At 47.4% G+C, this 16,555-nt stretch overlaps 1 protein-coding gene and 1 long non-coding RNA gene across 3 annotated transcripts in view; one reads left to right on the top strand and one right to left on the bottom strand.

Annotated features, from left to right (window-relative positions):
- Positions 1–1,815, top strand: part of LOC135898033 (cysteine-rich secretory protein 2-like) — a 31,048-nt gene extending 29,233 nt beyond the window's left edge. For both annotated transcript variants that reach the window (XM_065426762.2, XM_065426763.2), the window contains one exon: positions 1,362–1,815. In XM_065426762.2, coding sequence (XP_065282834.1) covers positions 1,362–1,504 — 143 coding nt within the window. In that variant the 3' untranslated portion in view covers positions 1,505–1,815. The remainder of the gene's footprint in view (positions 1–1,361) is intronic.
- LOC135898034 (uncharacterized) overlaps positions 1–15,349 on the bottom strand; it is a 64,785-nt gene extending 49,436 nt beyond the window's left edge. Inside the window, exon 1 of the long non-coding RNA XR_011511026.1 lies at positions 15,053–15,349. This is a non-coding gene — a long non-coding RNA (uncharacterized lncRNA). The remainder of the gene's footprint in view (positions 1–15,052) is intronic.
- Positions 15,350–16,555: the final 1,206 nt, after the last annotated feature.

Genomic DNA, 16,555 nt, shown 5'->3' with positions numbered 1-16,555 from the left:
AACCACAAAGCACACGTTAACAGCTTGCCGCACCTTCCATTATCTAAACATGTTCGACTGCCAGGTCATACGTTTGACAACATCAAAGTAACAGTAATACAATCAGGTTTCAAATCACACCATGATCTAGTAGTACGGGAATCCTCTCTCATTCATAAATTTAACACTGTTTCATCTGGTATCAACGAAAGCGTTGGAAAAATGTCGTGCCTTTCTGCCATATCTTGTTGTGTTTGTTCTTGTAAAGCATTGACGAATCATACCAAATCAATTTGTTGCTAGTTTTGCCATGTCGCACTTGATGTCATTCTGTAACTTCATGTATAATCATCGCGATATCATAATGATATTTCGTACATATCATTTATCGTGCTTGAGTTATACATACTGCTGCACTTTTTCTGTTATTTGCAAGTGTACACGTGCATGCACTGCTGATTATGCCCACGTGCGCATGCCCATAAAAGCGGGTGCGTACTTGTATTTGTGTTTATGCTGACGAAGGCCGTTCCACGGCCGAAACGTTAAACCATTAAAAATGCAATTTTCGTAAGCGTGCTCCGTTTCTTCAACTATACATATATATATGACTTGAGGGTAGTGAGAGCAGTTTATTTTGGACTCGGAGAAAAGTTAGAAAAGAGAGGGAGAGAAGGAAGGGAAGAATGACACCAGACACATGCGCCGAACGGCGTTATCCTTGACGCACGCTTGTGATCTGCAGCGGCGTTGTCTATATCGCGTTGTTTCCTTCTCGTGGTATAATAGTAGTATATATGGCGCTAGTTTCTTCTTGAAACGACCTTTCCATCGATAATGAATGGTAGATTTTGCATTCTAAAGTAACGCTCGCGTTTCGTTCTTTCTCTCTTTCTTTTTTTAGGACACTGCAATGTAAGATTTCAATTTAGTTTATGCTAGTGATATGATTTTTCAACAGTGAACTGTAGCAAATATATTGCGCTAAAAATGCTTTTAAGGCACTAATGGCCTCCTCGCGTTGCAAAGGCCGACGCTTTAGCTTAAGCTGTGGGACCAGGTGGGAATTCAGGCATCTTCGATGCGTGGAAGGGGATGGGTAAGCAGGAGAAACACTGCGATGAGCCAGAATGCAGTCACCGATGGCCAGTAATTCCACTCCATAAAACGATCGCCGATCTGCAACCTATTGCTAAATATGGTGTCCCTGCCCGATGTCACGGAAACGGTGTGTGACCAGTATAAAAGTAGGGTACTGTACAATGGCTTGACTCATGCGAGTCATGTGGTAAAGGTGCTGAAACAGCCTCTCCTCTGACTGAATGGAATTGTCTCCCTTTTCCTCTTTATAATTTTTTTCTTTAATTTTTTTTTTACCTCAGCAAATGCCTGCGAACATGCCGACTTCTGGGTGAACTGCCGCGAAATCGCCAAGCACTGGCACAAGTGGCTGTGCGGAAACCCGTCCAAGGAGCAGTACAAGGCCTGCAGGGCGACGTGTTCTTGCAAGGAGCGCATCAAGTGACCAGCATGACACGGATCGCGGAAGGCTTGGAGGTGTTTCGTGATAGAGACAGGCTCGGCACCCTTCGTCTGAAGACCGAAAAAACTACAACCAATGCAATGGGGCCCAGTCGCACGGACTGCATATTCCATTAATGGCCAGCATTTGGCGTCATCCACGCGGTGCACACGTTCAACCGCGCAGCATTATCAGATAGGGCATGCGAATGTGCGCGCTAATTCTTTTTCCAGAGATATTTGGAACGGCAGGCTTGTAACAAGAAGGAAATAAACCAGTATTTCTAGTCGCAAAGCGAGAGGTATACGTTTGGAGTAAGCAAAAGCATCTAGGTATACATAGCGTATATAGGTCAAAACAGATCAAAAATTCAAATACGAAGATCAACATCTTGGTGACAATATTATAAAGCGTGGTTGTGCGCAGTAAGCTATGCCATTCATTGTATTTGAATGTTCGCCTAGTCACTCATGCACTGCTTCGCGTAACAGTGTGAACACTTGGCATCCTGCCTGGCAGCGAAAACAAAGGAGCGTCTCTTTTGCACGCCCACCGAATGCCTAGCGCCCCCCTTTCCTTCCCCCGCTTTTTTTTTGTTTTGTTTTGTTTTTGTTTACTCGCAATTACGTGAAATTCCTTTACTGTTTTGTTTTAAGCTACCACATTATACCCTTCATTCGTGCTGGGAGAGAAAATGTCTCGGCACTGAAAGAAAATTTCAGCGCCTCTTATAGCTGGACCTCCCGAGCAGATGAACGGGGTCATTATATACTACGAGGGGATATATTTAGCTGAAAGGGAACAATTAACTGCGCCCTATCAGAGACACCCGGCGGTCGATGGCCGGTTCGGACGCTCGATTGCGCACCGAGGCATCGAACATACTCCGGCTTCATCAGGAACGCAGCCACCGCGCGTGGCCGCGGCATTCAATGCGCTGTTTGAGCTTGAGCCGTAGAGCGCTTCAGCTTAGCATCAGCACACTGCGCACAGCCAGCGCAGGTGGGTCATTAAGGCAAATTTTGTTCGCAACGCTTCACGCAGAACCCGAGCGAGTGCCGCCCGTTGTACTAGCACAGAACTACACTGTATGAACCAGGAGGGCCGGGTAAGACGGCGCCCTCCTCGCTAGGAAATGTGCCCTGTGTGCGGGTGTTCCGGCATTGGAACCTGTTCGCGCTCCACTGCCAGGCGGACTGGGTTAACTCTGCCCTTCAGGGGAAGCTGCACGCGATAATTGGCCCCCTTCGAAACAGCCGCGCACACTGCGGACCACCCACGATTCCTGTTCGAGTACGCCCCCATTTCCTCAGATGGCGCCACCCGTGCGATCTGAGCTGCACGTAGTCTGCGTTCGTTTTCCGTTTTTGACTGAACTCTCCCCCTTCGACCCCCCTTCTTTCCTTCCCCCAACACTTCTTGCCTCATTGCGGCCCCGTGCACCAGAGCGCATCGACGAACATGCCACAGCACGCCACTTACGATGTCTTTCCTCTCTATATTAACTTTGACAAAAACATGAAGGTCCGATGCTACGTGTATTGTTCTTCCTTCTCGCTTTCAGTGCATTTTGTTGTTTACTACTTAAGCGTTCTAAATTCTGTTGTTCATTGTGTTTTTTCCACAGGACGTACCGCACTTTAGCCATAATGACTACAATTAGGGTTACCAATTACCTCGTTAGTTTCGCTTTCTTTCTTCTTTCATTTGCCTTTGTGTTTGTGGAATGAGAAATAGCTAGACTTCGTTGCCATTGCATCATTGTTTTGTACCGGACAATTGTGACATCTTGGGCCGATCGCTTTTGGAGTAGGAAACAATTTTAAATCGGGAATTTCAGTGTTGCAGACGCTGCGTAGTGAAAGTGCCTGCATATGCATGCGTTGTGTACCGGGGTCTCTCCAAGCCAATGAGCGAGCGATAGTAAAGAAGCCGATAATGGAGGCAGCCGGGCTTAATAAGGAAGGGTCTCTTTCACGCGTGAGTGAGGCCTTGCAAAAGTTGTTCGAACGAAGTGGCTGCATATAGCGCCTGTCCATACAGTGCATGTAGGTCATTTGTTAGAGGCAAGTAGCGCGCGCTACCAAATTCGTCTCTATACACCACGCCGCACCTTATGAGAGTGCCCATGCGCTTGATGGTGAGATGGATGTTATGGTAGGCGTTTTGTATGCAACAGTAGTTGAAGTATAATGGAGGCGAGAGCAATACGGGTGCTATTCATCAACTCAAAGGCAAGCGAGCATGCATTTGAAAACGTGAACAGGAAGGCTGGATTAAGAGCCCACTTTGTTTCTTCTTCTTTTTTTTTCTGCTGATAAGAATAGCATGGTTAAGTTCATGACCGATGTGGGAAGCAAGATTGCATGACATCAAGCACTACGAAACTTGAGAAGGCGAACATGGAGGCCTGTCTCGTGGCCCTGTAATTTCGCCGTTTGATTTTTCCAGAGGAGCCTATAGCTACCTTCGCACTGCAACCACATATGTGCAGCGCAGCGTCCCCTTCCCAAAACAAGCTGGAACCATCTCATGCTCCTCCATTTTGCCGCTTTGCGAAAAATCATTTCTGCTTACTTTAATATTAATTATAACTTTATCTCAACAATTACATATCAGTCAATAATTATTTCGGTCATTGCGAATCTACTGAATATTTAAATTGAGAGTGTTTGGTTGACTTCGGCGCCACTCATTCAGACGGTAAAGCACCAGTAGGGACGCTGCGGGGCTCTTTCGCACAGTCCCTGGCTCACATGTGCTTGCACTACGTCCAAGTCTCGCACATCTGGATTCTGCAACCTCGGCAGAATCGTGTCGAGCTGCCTCTTGAAGCAGAACATCTTGCTTACTGTATAACAAGTAGCAGGTACCATGCATGTGTTCCGAGTTGTGGCACCAAACTTAAAGACATTTATTGTATCACCTCTCTGTGGGAAGCCCACGAGAGCGCTTCTTTTGTGGCTCCTAGTTTTCGTTGGCATGTTGGCAGTTGTGGCATGTCTGGCACGTTTATCTATATAACGTGCCAGACATGCCAGACATGCCCTCGCGGAACACATGGTACGGTACTGGATACGATGTGACATACGACTAGTCATTCTAACAACTGCATCCACCAAGCTTTTCGAACAATTTTTTTTAAGAAAGGCGCGCCAGTCAAGCCTCACGTTGGAGCTTGGCCTCCCCATAGAATTTGTCGCGGGATCAAATACATAAATAATAGGCTGCATTGCCACTGCCAAAGATGCTGCAAACGAATTCTTGGACGCTACGCACTGTGAAGACAAGTAATATGCATTTTTTCATAAAGGAATACATTATGTCCCAAAAATTGAGTCAGCTATAACTGATATCAATGCTTCCATGTTGTTTGTCTATTTAATAAGAAACAAAATATCACACGAACTTTAGAACTATATCAGTGCGAAACCAGCAAAGCAGGGCATGCCGCTGATATCATAATTCTAAAGGCCGTGAAATGAACAAGTTGAGGACAAATATGTTAATGATTATTTGTCATTCGAGAGCCTTGTTTACATTTTTGTACATATGCAACGGCCAGGGAAAAATCTCAGTGACGCTGTCCTTCGTTCCAATGCACTGAGCAGCTGTCACCGGCTGCGTATTGTAATTGCATCGAAATCGTAGTCGCAACAAAGATCACATATAAAAAGCAGCAGTTCTGCAAAATATACATAAGAAATTCGAAGTAAAATGGAATACACAAATGCGAAGATAAAGCTTGATAAAAAGCAAAAAAAGTGTCTCTGGAAACAAAGTTCACTGCATGTTTCCACAAAACCTCGCAACAAGATATTTAAATATGCGTATAAGTATCTAATAAATCTACGTATCTAAGCAAAAGTCACTTTATACAGGGTGCCAGAGTTCAAAAATATTCCGATGCACTCTAACACGACGCGACCAAGTGCATGTTGCTCACTTTTGTACGTAGTGTGTCACGCTATTTTTTGTATTTTGCTTTATTAGATTTTTAGTCATGATTAATAAACCAACTTCTGAAGTAACGAAGCTAGGAAAAAAATTCCATTTAGGAAATAGCATAGCGGTTTGCAAAACGTCCGAATAAGCAGTTTCTTTCTTTCTATATGTATATTAAGTATTAGTGTATTTCAGCTTACTGATGATGCCCGCGAAATACAAAACAAGTGATGTGCCCGCCTGCGCGTCGTGATTGCACTGCTTCCAAGCGTTCCCCGCGCAAACAGCTATAGGCACTCCGCCGCTTAAAAGGCGACAAGGCAGCGACGTAGGCGTTGTCTGGGCCATTTACGCTAGCCATGTGATCCACCCGCAAAAGTGCGTTATAGCGATAAGCAGACGCAGCGGTTATCGCTTGTGCTACCGGAAGCAACAGGTCCGTCATTTCGCGATAGCTGTAAGCAAATAGAACATCCCTAAATAAAAAAAAAAACTCAGTTTTCTGAAGGCTGAAAATGGTGGAATAAGAGAATCCTAAATGGCCAGACGCAGTCTTTCACTGAATTTACGTTTATTTTTTAGTTTACGTTTACAGCAAGCGCTCGAAGAGGTCACCTTCTACAGCGATACAACACTGGGATCTTCTGAGAACGCTTGCTGTCGCTGCCTTGAGCACCGTCGGTGAAATGCTGTGGCAGACTTCAGTTATCTTCTCCTGCAAGGCTTCTGGAGTCGTCGCTTCGGTCGTGTATACGTGATCCTTAATATAGCCCCAGAAGAAAAAGTCAAGAGGGTTGAGGTCGGGTGACATTGCCGGTCACAACACAGGCCCATTTCTCCCTATCCATTGCCCTTGTAACACCAAGGCTTGCTCGTGCTTGACTGCAGCTGTGGGCTGAAGCCGAGTCGTGCCGACACCACATTCCGTCAAGCTGGGCTAGTGGCATGTTGCAGCAGAAGTCTTCAACCGGCCCTCCGAGGAACTCACTTACATACCTCTTGCCGGTCAGAGTGTTGCTAAAGAACACTGGGCCAATGACTGTACTGTCATATATTCCGCACCAAACGTTAAAAGACCACTGATATTGGTGGCGGGATCTTCCTAGCCAGTGGGGATTTAGCTCACTTCTATAGTGGACGCTGTGGATATTCACTAGGCAATTTCGAGAAAAGTTCACCTCGTCAGTCCGGATACCTTGGTGAGAAAGTCAGAATCCTGCTACTCCTGAATCAAAAGCCAATTCGCAAAGTCGAGTCTCTTTTGAAGATCCCTTGACTCCAGGCATTGATGCAACTGCAGGTGATAAGGGTGCAGTCCAGCTGTTTTCAAAATCATCCAAGCATTTGAGTGGGCCACACCGAGCTGTGCGCTCACGCTGCGCGTGCTAGCGTGTGCATTGGCCGCCGTGAAAGACAAAACGTTGGAGCGAACCTCATTATTTATGACTGAAGCTCTCTGCCTCTTTCTTGTGAAGCTGCCGATTTGCTTCAGCGACTCGTGCGTACTGATTATTGTCATCCGGCTTGGTCGTGTATCCGGGTGCCAACTTAGAAATATTCTTGCAGCCTGCCGTCTCTGTCTTTACGCAGCTACTATAGGGCAAGGATCATGTCTGCTTTTTTTTTTTCCTCGTTGGAAAAAGGCATCACGAAATTGCTCGCGCTTTAACAGCCGATGCACGATAGTCTATTAATCAATGTCTGGAATGACCACCTACCACGACCACCACGTCCGTCAGTAGCTTTACGCAACGCAGGAGGTAACGGTTGCTAGCTTAAATCGAACAGCCAACGCTTGCGTCGCTGCCCTTTCGCTTTTCAAGGGGCCGTGCACCTATGGCTGTCTGTGCGCGGAAAGCTTGGGAGCAGTGCAATCACGACGCGCAAGCGGGCATGTCACGTAGTGTTTTTTTGTATTTCGCGGGAATCCGCAGCGAGCTGAAAAACACGAATATTTAATAGATAGAAAGACAAACTGTTTACTCGGACGTTTCGCAAACCACTCTGCAACTTTCTAATTTGAATTTTTTTTCCTAGCTTCGTTGCTTTAGAAGCTAGTTAATTAAGCTTGGCTAATTATCTAATTAAATAACATACAAAAATAGCATGACACGATGCATACAAAAGTGAGCAACATGCATTTGGTCGCGTCGTCTTAGAATGCATCGGCATATTTTTAAACTCTAGCTAAAGTTAGCTAAAACACTCCGTATAATGCGTCAAACAAGGCAAATAAACATGTTGCGCAATCACAGATTCACAGATCACAGAATCCTAAGGCCCCCCCCCCCCCCCCCCCCCCATCCCTCCACTCCCCCGATGCATCGGGCGCGACGGAAGGCGGCGCGCTTCCTTCCGGCTTTTCTCCGTTGCACACACAAGACTGACGCACTATCGTCGGCTCAGCCCTGCATCTCCCCTCCCCCGCTACGCTTTCACTCACACATCCAGCACCCGGCGCGCGCTGACGATGTTATCGCCCTTGGACTTCATACGGAACATGACGGCGACGACAGGAATGCACCCTTAGTGTCCACCTAATGGCTATCCGAATAATATTAAGAGTATCCGGCAAGTGAAGAGACCCGTGGCCCATTGCTTTTGGCAAAAGTAGCAAGAAAATCAAGCTGTCAGCATGCGACAATTCGCTGCGCCGCAACAATGTCTCCTTTTTTTTTGTGTGTGTGGGGGGGGGGGGGGGGGGTGTAAAGCGGGGTAACTTTGCGGTGTAACGCAAAGGAAAGCATGTTGGGCACAGTCGAATGCCTACTTGGGGCACCTATTGCAGCTGCCTAAGGAATATCCAAGAAAACGTGAGAGGCTTGTTCCACAGAGAACCGTATGCATGCTGCTCGTTATCCTACACTGGCGAATAAAAGACTTTCCGTAGACGTTGCGATAACATCGAAACGATGGTCCCCACAATGGTGACGGCGAGCGACCATTGCTTCTTCTTCTCGTCTGCTAGCCAGAAAGCGTCCAAAGCTTTCTGAGGCCGAAATCCACTCGGCCAGAGAAAAATGAACGCGCACCGCGTTGCAGTGCGCCGCGCGGTTATCAGGGCAACACGTGAAAAACGCATGACCTCTGGCTGACTCTGGTAGCCCGCGGGTAGCGAGAACAAAAATAAAATTTAAAAAATTGAGGAGGCTTAATGTGTCCTCGCGAATAAAATTCTAAGTAGAAACAAATAAGTGAGAACGCAGTTATCTTTGCTGGCGTTAGTGTCTTGACATGGATGCTTTGGCGCAGGTGAAAAAGATGTTGATATTCTTTTCTGTGACATGATGGCACAAATGAACCATCACAACGCTTCGTCTCATCGGACTTCGCTGCGTGCTTTGTCAACTTCTCTAATAGTGTGTTGATTTTGCATGTCTCGTTGTATGGTCCGATGTACGACTTTAGAAAAGTCAATGCAGCTTTGGCGTCAAATGTTTATAAGAACATTAAACCCACAAAGATCCGGAACTGAAGCTTTATGTGATCTTCATACCCATAAAGTTTCTGAATTGAAATCAATGCGCTCCGTAGATTCCGCGGCCTCTGCGAGAAGCCGCGACGAGCCCGCTCGCCATCAAAGCCCCTTGAAACTTTGTTGCGCTCGGATGGGAATCTTTGCGTTATGTGACTCCAGGTGCATGGGCGTTGCTACTAAATCCAGCCCGAGTTCACAATCTTCGCACCGAAATGTCTTTTCGGGCGTGAAAAATACATTCTAGAGAAAATCCAGAATGATCTCCGGCGCCGTGGGTTGTTTTGGTCGGCGGTGCATCACAGCACGAAAAAATTCTGGAGGGGGGGGGGGCTGACGCTCTATAAGCCCCCCCCCCCCCTGGCTACGCCCCTGATTCTGAGTTATTCCCTGCGTTGACTTTCTTTCGCTTTTGAAACACTGAAATTCCTGGTATAGTTTGAACAAACAAAACGAACGGCTATGATTTGAATTATTTCTAAAGTGCTCACGTCACGTGCCGACCATGGATCCCACTCAGCGCAAAGCATAATCCAGAACGGATCGGACATTTGATTTGTACAATGATGTCTTTGTCTCAAGTGGCAACTTTTTTGTATTTCTGCGCAGGAAACCTAGAACGCGGCATGCTTTAGTTGTGATATGATCAATGTGACGGCTCCAAGAAAGAACAGGTGTGAAATAAACTCCGGCATGTTTATATGCTCCTGAACTGGTAATAGCTTGGCTGAATTTAGACAGTAACAGAAGTAATGAGTTGTTCTTTTCCTCGAAAAACGCATACGAACATATTTTTTCAAGTTAATGAGTATGCGCCACTAGTTGCACCATGCTGGAATGCTGGAGCGGGGCGGGATGCTCACTTGGTCTTCGAGCACACTCAAGGCGTGGTGACTACGAGGGCTCTCCGGCGGTATCGCTTTATCTTCCGACAGCGTTATTGACTTCGACTTCACGTCGATGACTGCGCCGTGTTGGTTCAGGAAGTCCATACCGAGAATGACGTCTCGTGAACACTGTTGGAGGATAACGAAGGTGGCAGGGTAAGTCCGGTCATGAACGGTAATTCTTGCCGTGCAGACTCCTGACGGCGTGATGAGGTGTCCTCCAGCGGTTCGAATTTGAGGGCCTTCCCACGTAGTCTTAACTTTCTTCAACTGGGCGGCGATGTGTCCACTCATGACGGAGTAATCAGCCCCTGTGTCGACTAAGGCAGTGACTGCGTGGCCGTCGAGAAGCACGTCGAGGTCGGTGGTTCTTTGTCTGGCGTTGCAGTTAGGTCGTGGCGTCGGATCACGGCTGCGTCGTGTTGAACTGAAGTTGGAACGTCGCGTCGTCAAGTCGTCGTTCGTCGGTGTAGTCTTGCCTTCCTGACTTCGTCGGGACGGCGGCGTGTCGTTATGTCGTCGAGATCGTTTCGTCGTCGTCTTCGTCGGCGGCGGAGGATCTTCGTCAGTTCGACGAACAGCAACCGCACCTCCATCGGTTGCTGCTTTTAGTTTTCCGCATATGGGCTCGCTGACCGGCCCCGGGCTGGGCCAGTGTATGGTCGGCGCTGCGGCGACAGGTAGCGTCCTGGTGACGGCGAACGGGATGGCCGTCGAGGGCTCCACTGAGTAGCGGCGAGGTAATCGGCGATGTCACGTGGGCGCTCTCCAAGCTGTGGACGCGGCGCGTTGACGGCGAAACCTCGCAGTCCCATCTCCCGGTACGGACATCGTCGGTAGACGTGACCCGCTTCTCCGCAGTGGTAGCAGAGCGGGCGGTGGTCAGGAGCACGCCAAATGTCCGTCTTCCTCGCGTAGGTGCGCTGGGCGACGGGTGGTCGTGCTGGCGGCGGCGGCGGCGGCGGCGGACGACGAAATTGCGGCGTTACAGGGCCCTGGCGTGGTCGCTGAGGAGGGCCTTGACGGCGTACGACGGCGGCGTAGGTCATCGCTTCGGGTTGGGGTTGCGGTAATTGAGGTTGCACCTCCGGGACTCCAAGCGACCGCTGCACCTCATCTTTGACGATGTCAGCGATCGAGGCCACTTGAGGCTGCGACGACGGGAAGATCTTCTGAAGCTCCTCTCGTACGACTGCCCTGATAGCCTCGCGCAGGTCTTCCGAGGCCAGCGATTGAACTCCGGCATAGTTTGTAGCGTTGGTGCGGCGGTCGAATTGCCGGTTTCGCATCTCGAGTGTCTTCTCGATGCTAGTGGCCTCGCGAAGAAACTCGTCGACAGTCTTCGGTGGGTTTCGTACCATACCGGCGAAAAGTTCCACCTTAACACCACGCATTAGTAGCCGGACTTTCTTTTCCTCGGACATTTCCGGGTCGGCGTGGCGGAATAGGCGGCTCATTTCTTCTGTAAAAATCGCGGTGGTCTCGTTGGGCAGCTGCACTCGGGTTTCCAGTAGTGCTTGGGCTCGTTCTCGGCGTACGACGCTTGTGAATGTCTTCAGGAAGCCGCTTCGGAACAGCTCCCAGGTAGTCAAGGTGGCTTCTCGGTTCTCGAACCACGTCCTGGCAGCGTCTTCCAATGTGAAGAAGACATGCCGCAGTTTGTCTTCGCTGTTCCAGTTGTTAAAAGCAGCGACCCTCTCGTATGTCTCAAGCCAGCTTTCTGCGTCCTCGAACGTTGAACCGCGGAACGTCGGAGGCTCCCTGGGCTGCTGCAGCACGACGGGGGATGCTGGGGCTGCCATTGGGGTGGACTTGGTGGCGATCTTCCTGCACGTCTCAGGTAGGAGTCCGTGCTCTGGGGGCAGTCCTTGCAGCCGGCGGCTAGCTCGCTGGTCTTGGGCGACGTTGGTTTTGTCCTCGGGCTTCGGGCTTGGATCGCGGCTTTGCGGGGGCGTTCGGTACATGAACGCACAAGCACCTCCACCAGATGTCACGTGGTCGTGACGTTGAATAACACAGTAGCAGTACTGTGAACGACAAAACTAACTTTTATTGGGCGAACCTGTGCCCACAAAACAGGCTACACTTATAGCGCAACGATAGCGGCGAACACGCTCGGCGATCGTCGAAAATCTGATCAGCGGGTCAAGCGCGTCGGCTTTTATACAGCAATCATCGAATGTTCCAGATTAAACGTTGGGACCCGCATGCCCGCATGCCTTCTAAAATGTTCTACACCATTCGTGTCAAGCGATGAAATCAGATAACACAACGTTCGGCGACAACAGACAGCGGATAGAAGCATCGATAACTTTCCAGAAACTTCGGACACATGCAGGCGCGTCCCGCGCTGTGCGATAACATTTGTTAGGCGACAATACTTGTCGCCCGATAAAGACAAGTACACGTGTCAATATTGTACAGGTCATTTTGTAAAACACCCGCAGTCATGGCTAGTAGGAATAACGTTTACAAGACACAATCATCCGCAAATAGCCTGATTTGCGATGACATACCAGAGCAGATATCATTGATATAGATGAACAAGGTTGGTCCCATGATTGATCTTTGGGGCACGTCAGAGGACACGTCAACTTCACGAGATGTCTTCCCGTTAAGCACAACTCAACTTTCTGTCTTCTTAAATTTTGGTATTCCTTTATCTAGTTAAAAACCTACTGTTTATTTTATATATTTCTCATTTTTATATACAAGTAGAATGAGGGACAACATCGAACGCCTTCCTAATATCTAGAAACGAACAGTCAACAGAGAAACTGATCCAAAGCTCCCGCTAAATCATGCGTCAAATCAAGCAGCTGTGTTGTACAGGAAAATCCACAACAAAATCAATGCTGCTGGGGGCTAAGCAAGGAGCGCCATGTTCATATGGCTTAGAACATTACTGTAAAGCACATGCTCGAGTATTTGACATTCAACTCTAGTAAGTGAGGTAGGCCGATAATTCAAAACACTATTTCGTGGTCCACCCTTATGCACAGGGATGACATTGGCAAGTTTCCAATCATCTGGTAAATATATATCTTGTAAAGAGTTGGTGAAGATTACGCACAGATATTTGGATACTTCCCGTGGGCACAAAGAAAGCAGTGCAGGTGATAAAGCACCAGGCCCAGTTTCTGTAGACGCATACAATTTTTTGAGAGTGGCCTCAATCCCTCGTTGGTCGATCATGACATCGCTTATGGGCTCACCCAACACTGGGGTGGATCGCGCCACATTGAGTGTCAACACGAGCAGCGCACACAGAACTGAAAAACGAGATAAAGCACTCGGCCTTTTCGATGTCGTTATGGATGGTAGCACCGTCGCTATCAAGGGCCGGTATTGATAATACATGTTCACTGTTCATTTTAAAGAATTGCCACAGTTCTTTCAGTCTTTTCTGTATACCGAGGTGGAACGTGTTAAAGAACTTATCTTTGGCTGTCTTCAAAGCTGCCTTCATCTCTTCAGTTTTTTTCTTGAGTTTATCTTTAAGATTCAACGAATGGTTTTTTTTATAGCAGCGTAAACGTGCGCTCTCTGCCTTGTATTTCACGTCTCGCGAACACCACGGCTTACTTTTGCTGCGCCACGCAGTCATAATCCATGATGGTACATATCTTTCACGCATCTCCAGCAACTTGTTCTTAAATACTTTCCATAGCTATACCATGTTCATGAATTCAGCCGATGTCCCAAACACATCAAAGTAGGAATCTAGAGCCAGGGCCATATCCCTGACACGTGCTTTTTGATGGCTGTAGATACGCCATGTACCGCCGTTAGGAGCTCTCGCATACTGCAAATTCATATCGCACAATAAAGCTTGGTGGTCGCTTATGCCCGGCAGCACTATTGTAGAGCGCGCCGACTATGGCGTGTTAGTGCAAAATAAAGCTAAAACATTTTTTTGCTCTTGTTGGCTCTACAACTATAGCTGAGTTCTAGAGTGCTCACTGTTTCCATTGCAGCGGTAAGCTCACCAAGAATATTAACTTTGCTTCCAGGTGGGCGATGGATCGAACATACCCCTAATGACATACCATTCTTCAACCTAATCTCTACCCACAACATTTATCTTTGACTGCATTCTATATCAATTTCCCGGAAGCGCACTGTCACATCCACTAAAATAAGTACGCCTCCCCCGAAATGGTTTCGGTCCTTACGGTAGCAAACAAAGCCTCTGGGAAATACTTCACTATCCTCAACGTCAACATCGAGCCAGGATTCAGATCTAAGAACGACAGTTGGTCTAGACACATCGAGGCTAGAAAATTCATCACTTTTATTTCGTATACCTCTGCAATTCCCAATAAAAGAAAGCACCGACCCATCCACTTTCAGTTCCTGTCAGTCTGCTTGCACAACTTGGTCCACGGATTCATCACAAACGTACTTCACTTTGTTTATATGAAAAGTAGTGAACTTGAGGTTTACATTGTCAGTTTTCTCTCGATTCGCCTTAGCGTAATCCCACAGTCGTTTCCGCTTTTTGCGCACGTTCTCCGCAACGTCCTCTGAAATATTAATATCTGAGCCTCTTAATTTCTTTGCGCTTGACAACGCTGCCTACTTTTCCTTAAACGAAAGGAACTTGACCATTATCGGCCGCTTTTTATTAGGACTATGCCTTCCAAGACGATCTGCTCTCTTTATTGAAACGTTTTCACATTGAAGCGTCGACTGGCAAATTTCTAAGATGTATGTTCCTGAGCCTTTTCGTACTTTTCGCGCTCTTCAACATCTTTCACCCCATAACAAATTTAATTGCACCTTCTACTACAGTTTTCAAGGTCATCAACCTTATCTACAAACGCTTGTAGCTGAACTTGCTGCACTTCGCAAATCTGTTTGCATTCTTTGACCACGCTGTGCAATTCCTCTAGTAAGCGTAGTTTCTAATTTAGACATACGTTCGTTGATGTCCGATATGGCAGAGTTACTTTCGGCTTGGCGTTTTTCAATAGCACTCAGTTTTTTTTCTTAATTTCCTCTTGTCCGTCTAAAAGCTGTTTATGGACAGTATCGTCGGGGCCTGGGTTAATCTCGACGTCACCAGACACAAGTGACCACAAAAAAATAAAATGCGAAACTGCGTAGCAACTTGAACCGACAGCGCCTTAAAAACACAGGTCGATAGTGACAAGCATGAGCTCTTACACTCGCGAAAAGCACTGGGGTTGGTACCGGCAGAATGAGAATAGAATGAGCAACGCACGTTGCATTCTGACTGACCTGCACAAAGAAGCGCATTCGCGTGAGCGACGCAGCAATAGCCGTGCCGGTACCACGCTCCAGAGGCAGACTGAGATTACGCTGTCTTTGTAGGCTGTATAGGCGATAAGCGACGTTCCAGGGTTCCTTGACTGGTATCGGACCAAGTCCAGAAGAAGTGGTAGTGTCCGTTCCGTCACAGATGTTGATTCCATCAGTGGCTTCCAAAGAACAGACGAACGAAGATTCCTCATCCGATGACGCAGTTTTTAAAGATCCGCCTTGCCATCTTCTTGTAAAGCACTGGCATGGAACAGAAATGAGTAGCACCTGCACAAAGAAGAGAATTCGCGTGAGTGACGCAGCCATAGCCGTGCCGGTACCACGCCACCCCCCCCCCCCCCCCGCTTCCGAAACGTTTTCGGTCCTCACTGTAGCAGAGAATTAAAGCCTGAACCGTCAAAGCTAATCAACAAGAAGAAAGTAAGGGATATTCGAAATTATAACGTGGGAAAAATTGAAGAAGCAGTAAAAAAATGGTCGAAACGGGAAAGTAGTGAGAACAATTGCCATGGCCAAGGCAAGATGTATGCTGTGGAAGATAAGCGGGATAATGTCATCAGAAATTTCAATAATATACTAAAAGAAGCAGAATTCTATACAAACATGTATAGTACGCAGAGCAGCTATGCTACCTTCATTCGCAGTGGTAATGGACAGGATACATACTCTTAAGCAAAATTACAGCCTTTTGCCACACAACAATGATCGTCATCTGTCTTGTCCGCACTCTAAAACAAAATTACACGCTTTGGGCTGTATCTTGCCACACAACGATAATCGTCATCTGTCTTGTCCGCATTTCGTTTCTTTAACGCGGCGAGCCCGGTACTTCCCAGTAACGAACGGCATGTGCGTTATCAGCATGACATAGCATTCCCGACAGGAAAGTAGCGGGCGCGGCGTTTTCAAGAAAGGAAACGCAAGCAAGGCAGATGACGATTATCGTTGTGTGGCAGAGATATACCCGAAAAGGGTCTAACTTTGCCTAAGAGTGTACAGGGTGTCCCAGATAACTTTAGCCAGAGTTTCAAAATATGCAAATGCCACATAGCTGGACAGAACAAATATAATGTTGTTTGCCGTCGCTTGGAGATACTTGGAGGACTATATTTTCGTTCCGCCTAACTAGATCATTAGTCTTAATTAATTAATCAATTTCTGAAATATTATAATTAGATTAACAGCGTCAAAGAGAAAATTGTAGAGCGACATGAAAACCTCGCAATACAGCTTTCTGTTGCTCAATACGTGCTACATAAAAGTGTTTTCCGAGCGTGAAGGAATCCCGCAGATGCACGCAAAATTGCCGCCCGACTGGCCGCTCGAGGCACTTTGTGTGTATTGCGTGTATCGATGACGACGACGACGACGCTGCTGCTGCTGCTAATGATGGTGATGGTGATGATGACGTATTTCTCTTTAAGCAGCCAGCTCGGGACTCAAATAGCAAGGGACTACCCT

Source organism: Dermacentor albipictus, chromosome 1 (genome assembly GCF_038994185.2).
Source record: "Dermacentor albipictus isolate Rhodes 1998 colony chromosome 1, USDA_Dalb.pri_finalv2, whole genome shotgun sequence".
NCBI lineage: Eukaryota > Metazoa > Arthropoda > Arachnida > Ixodida > Ixodidae > Dermacentor > Dermacentor albipictus.
The sequence above is the reverse complement of the archived record's forward strand: the minus strand, read 5'-3'. Positions and strand labels throughout refer to the sequence as shown.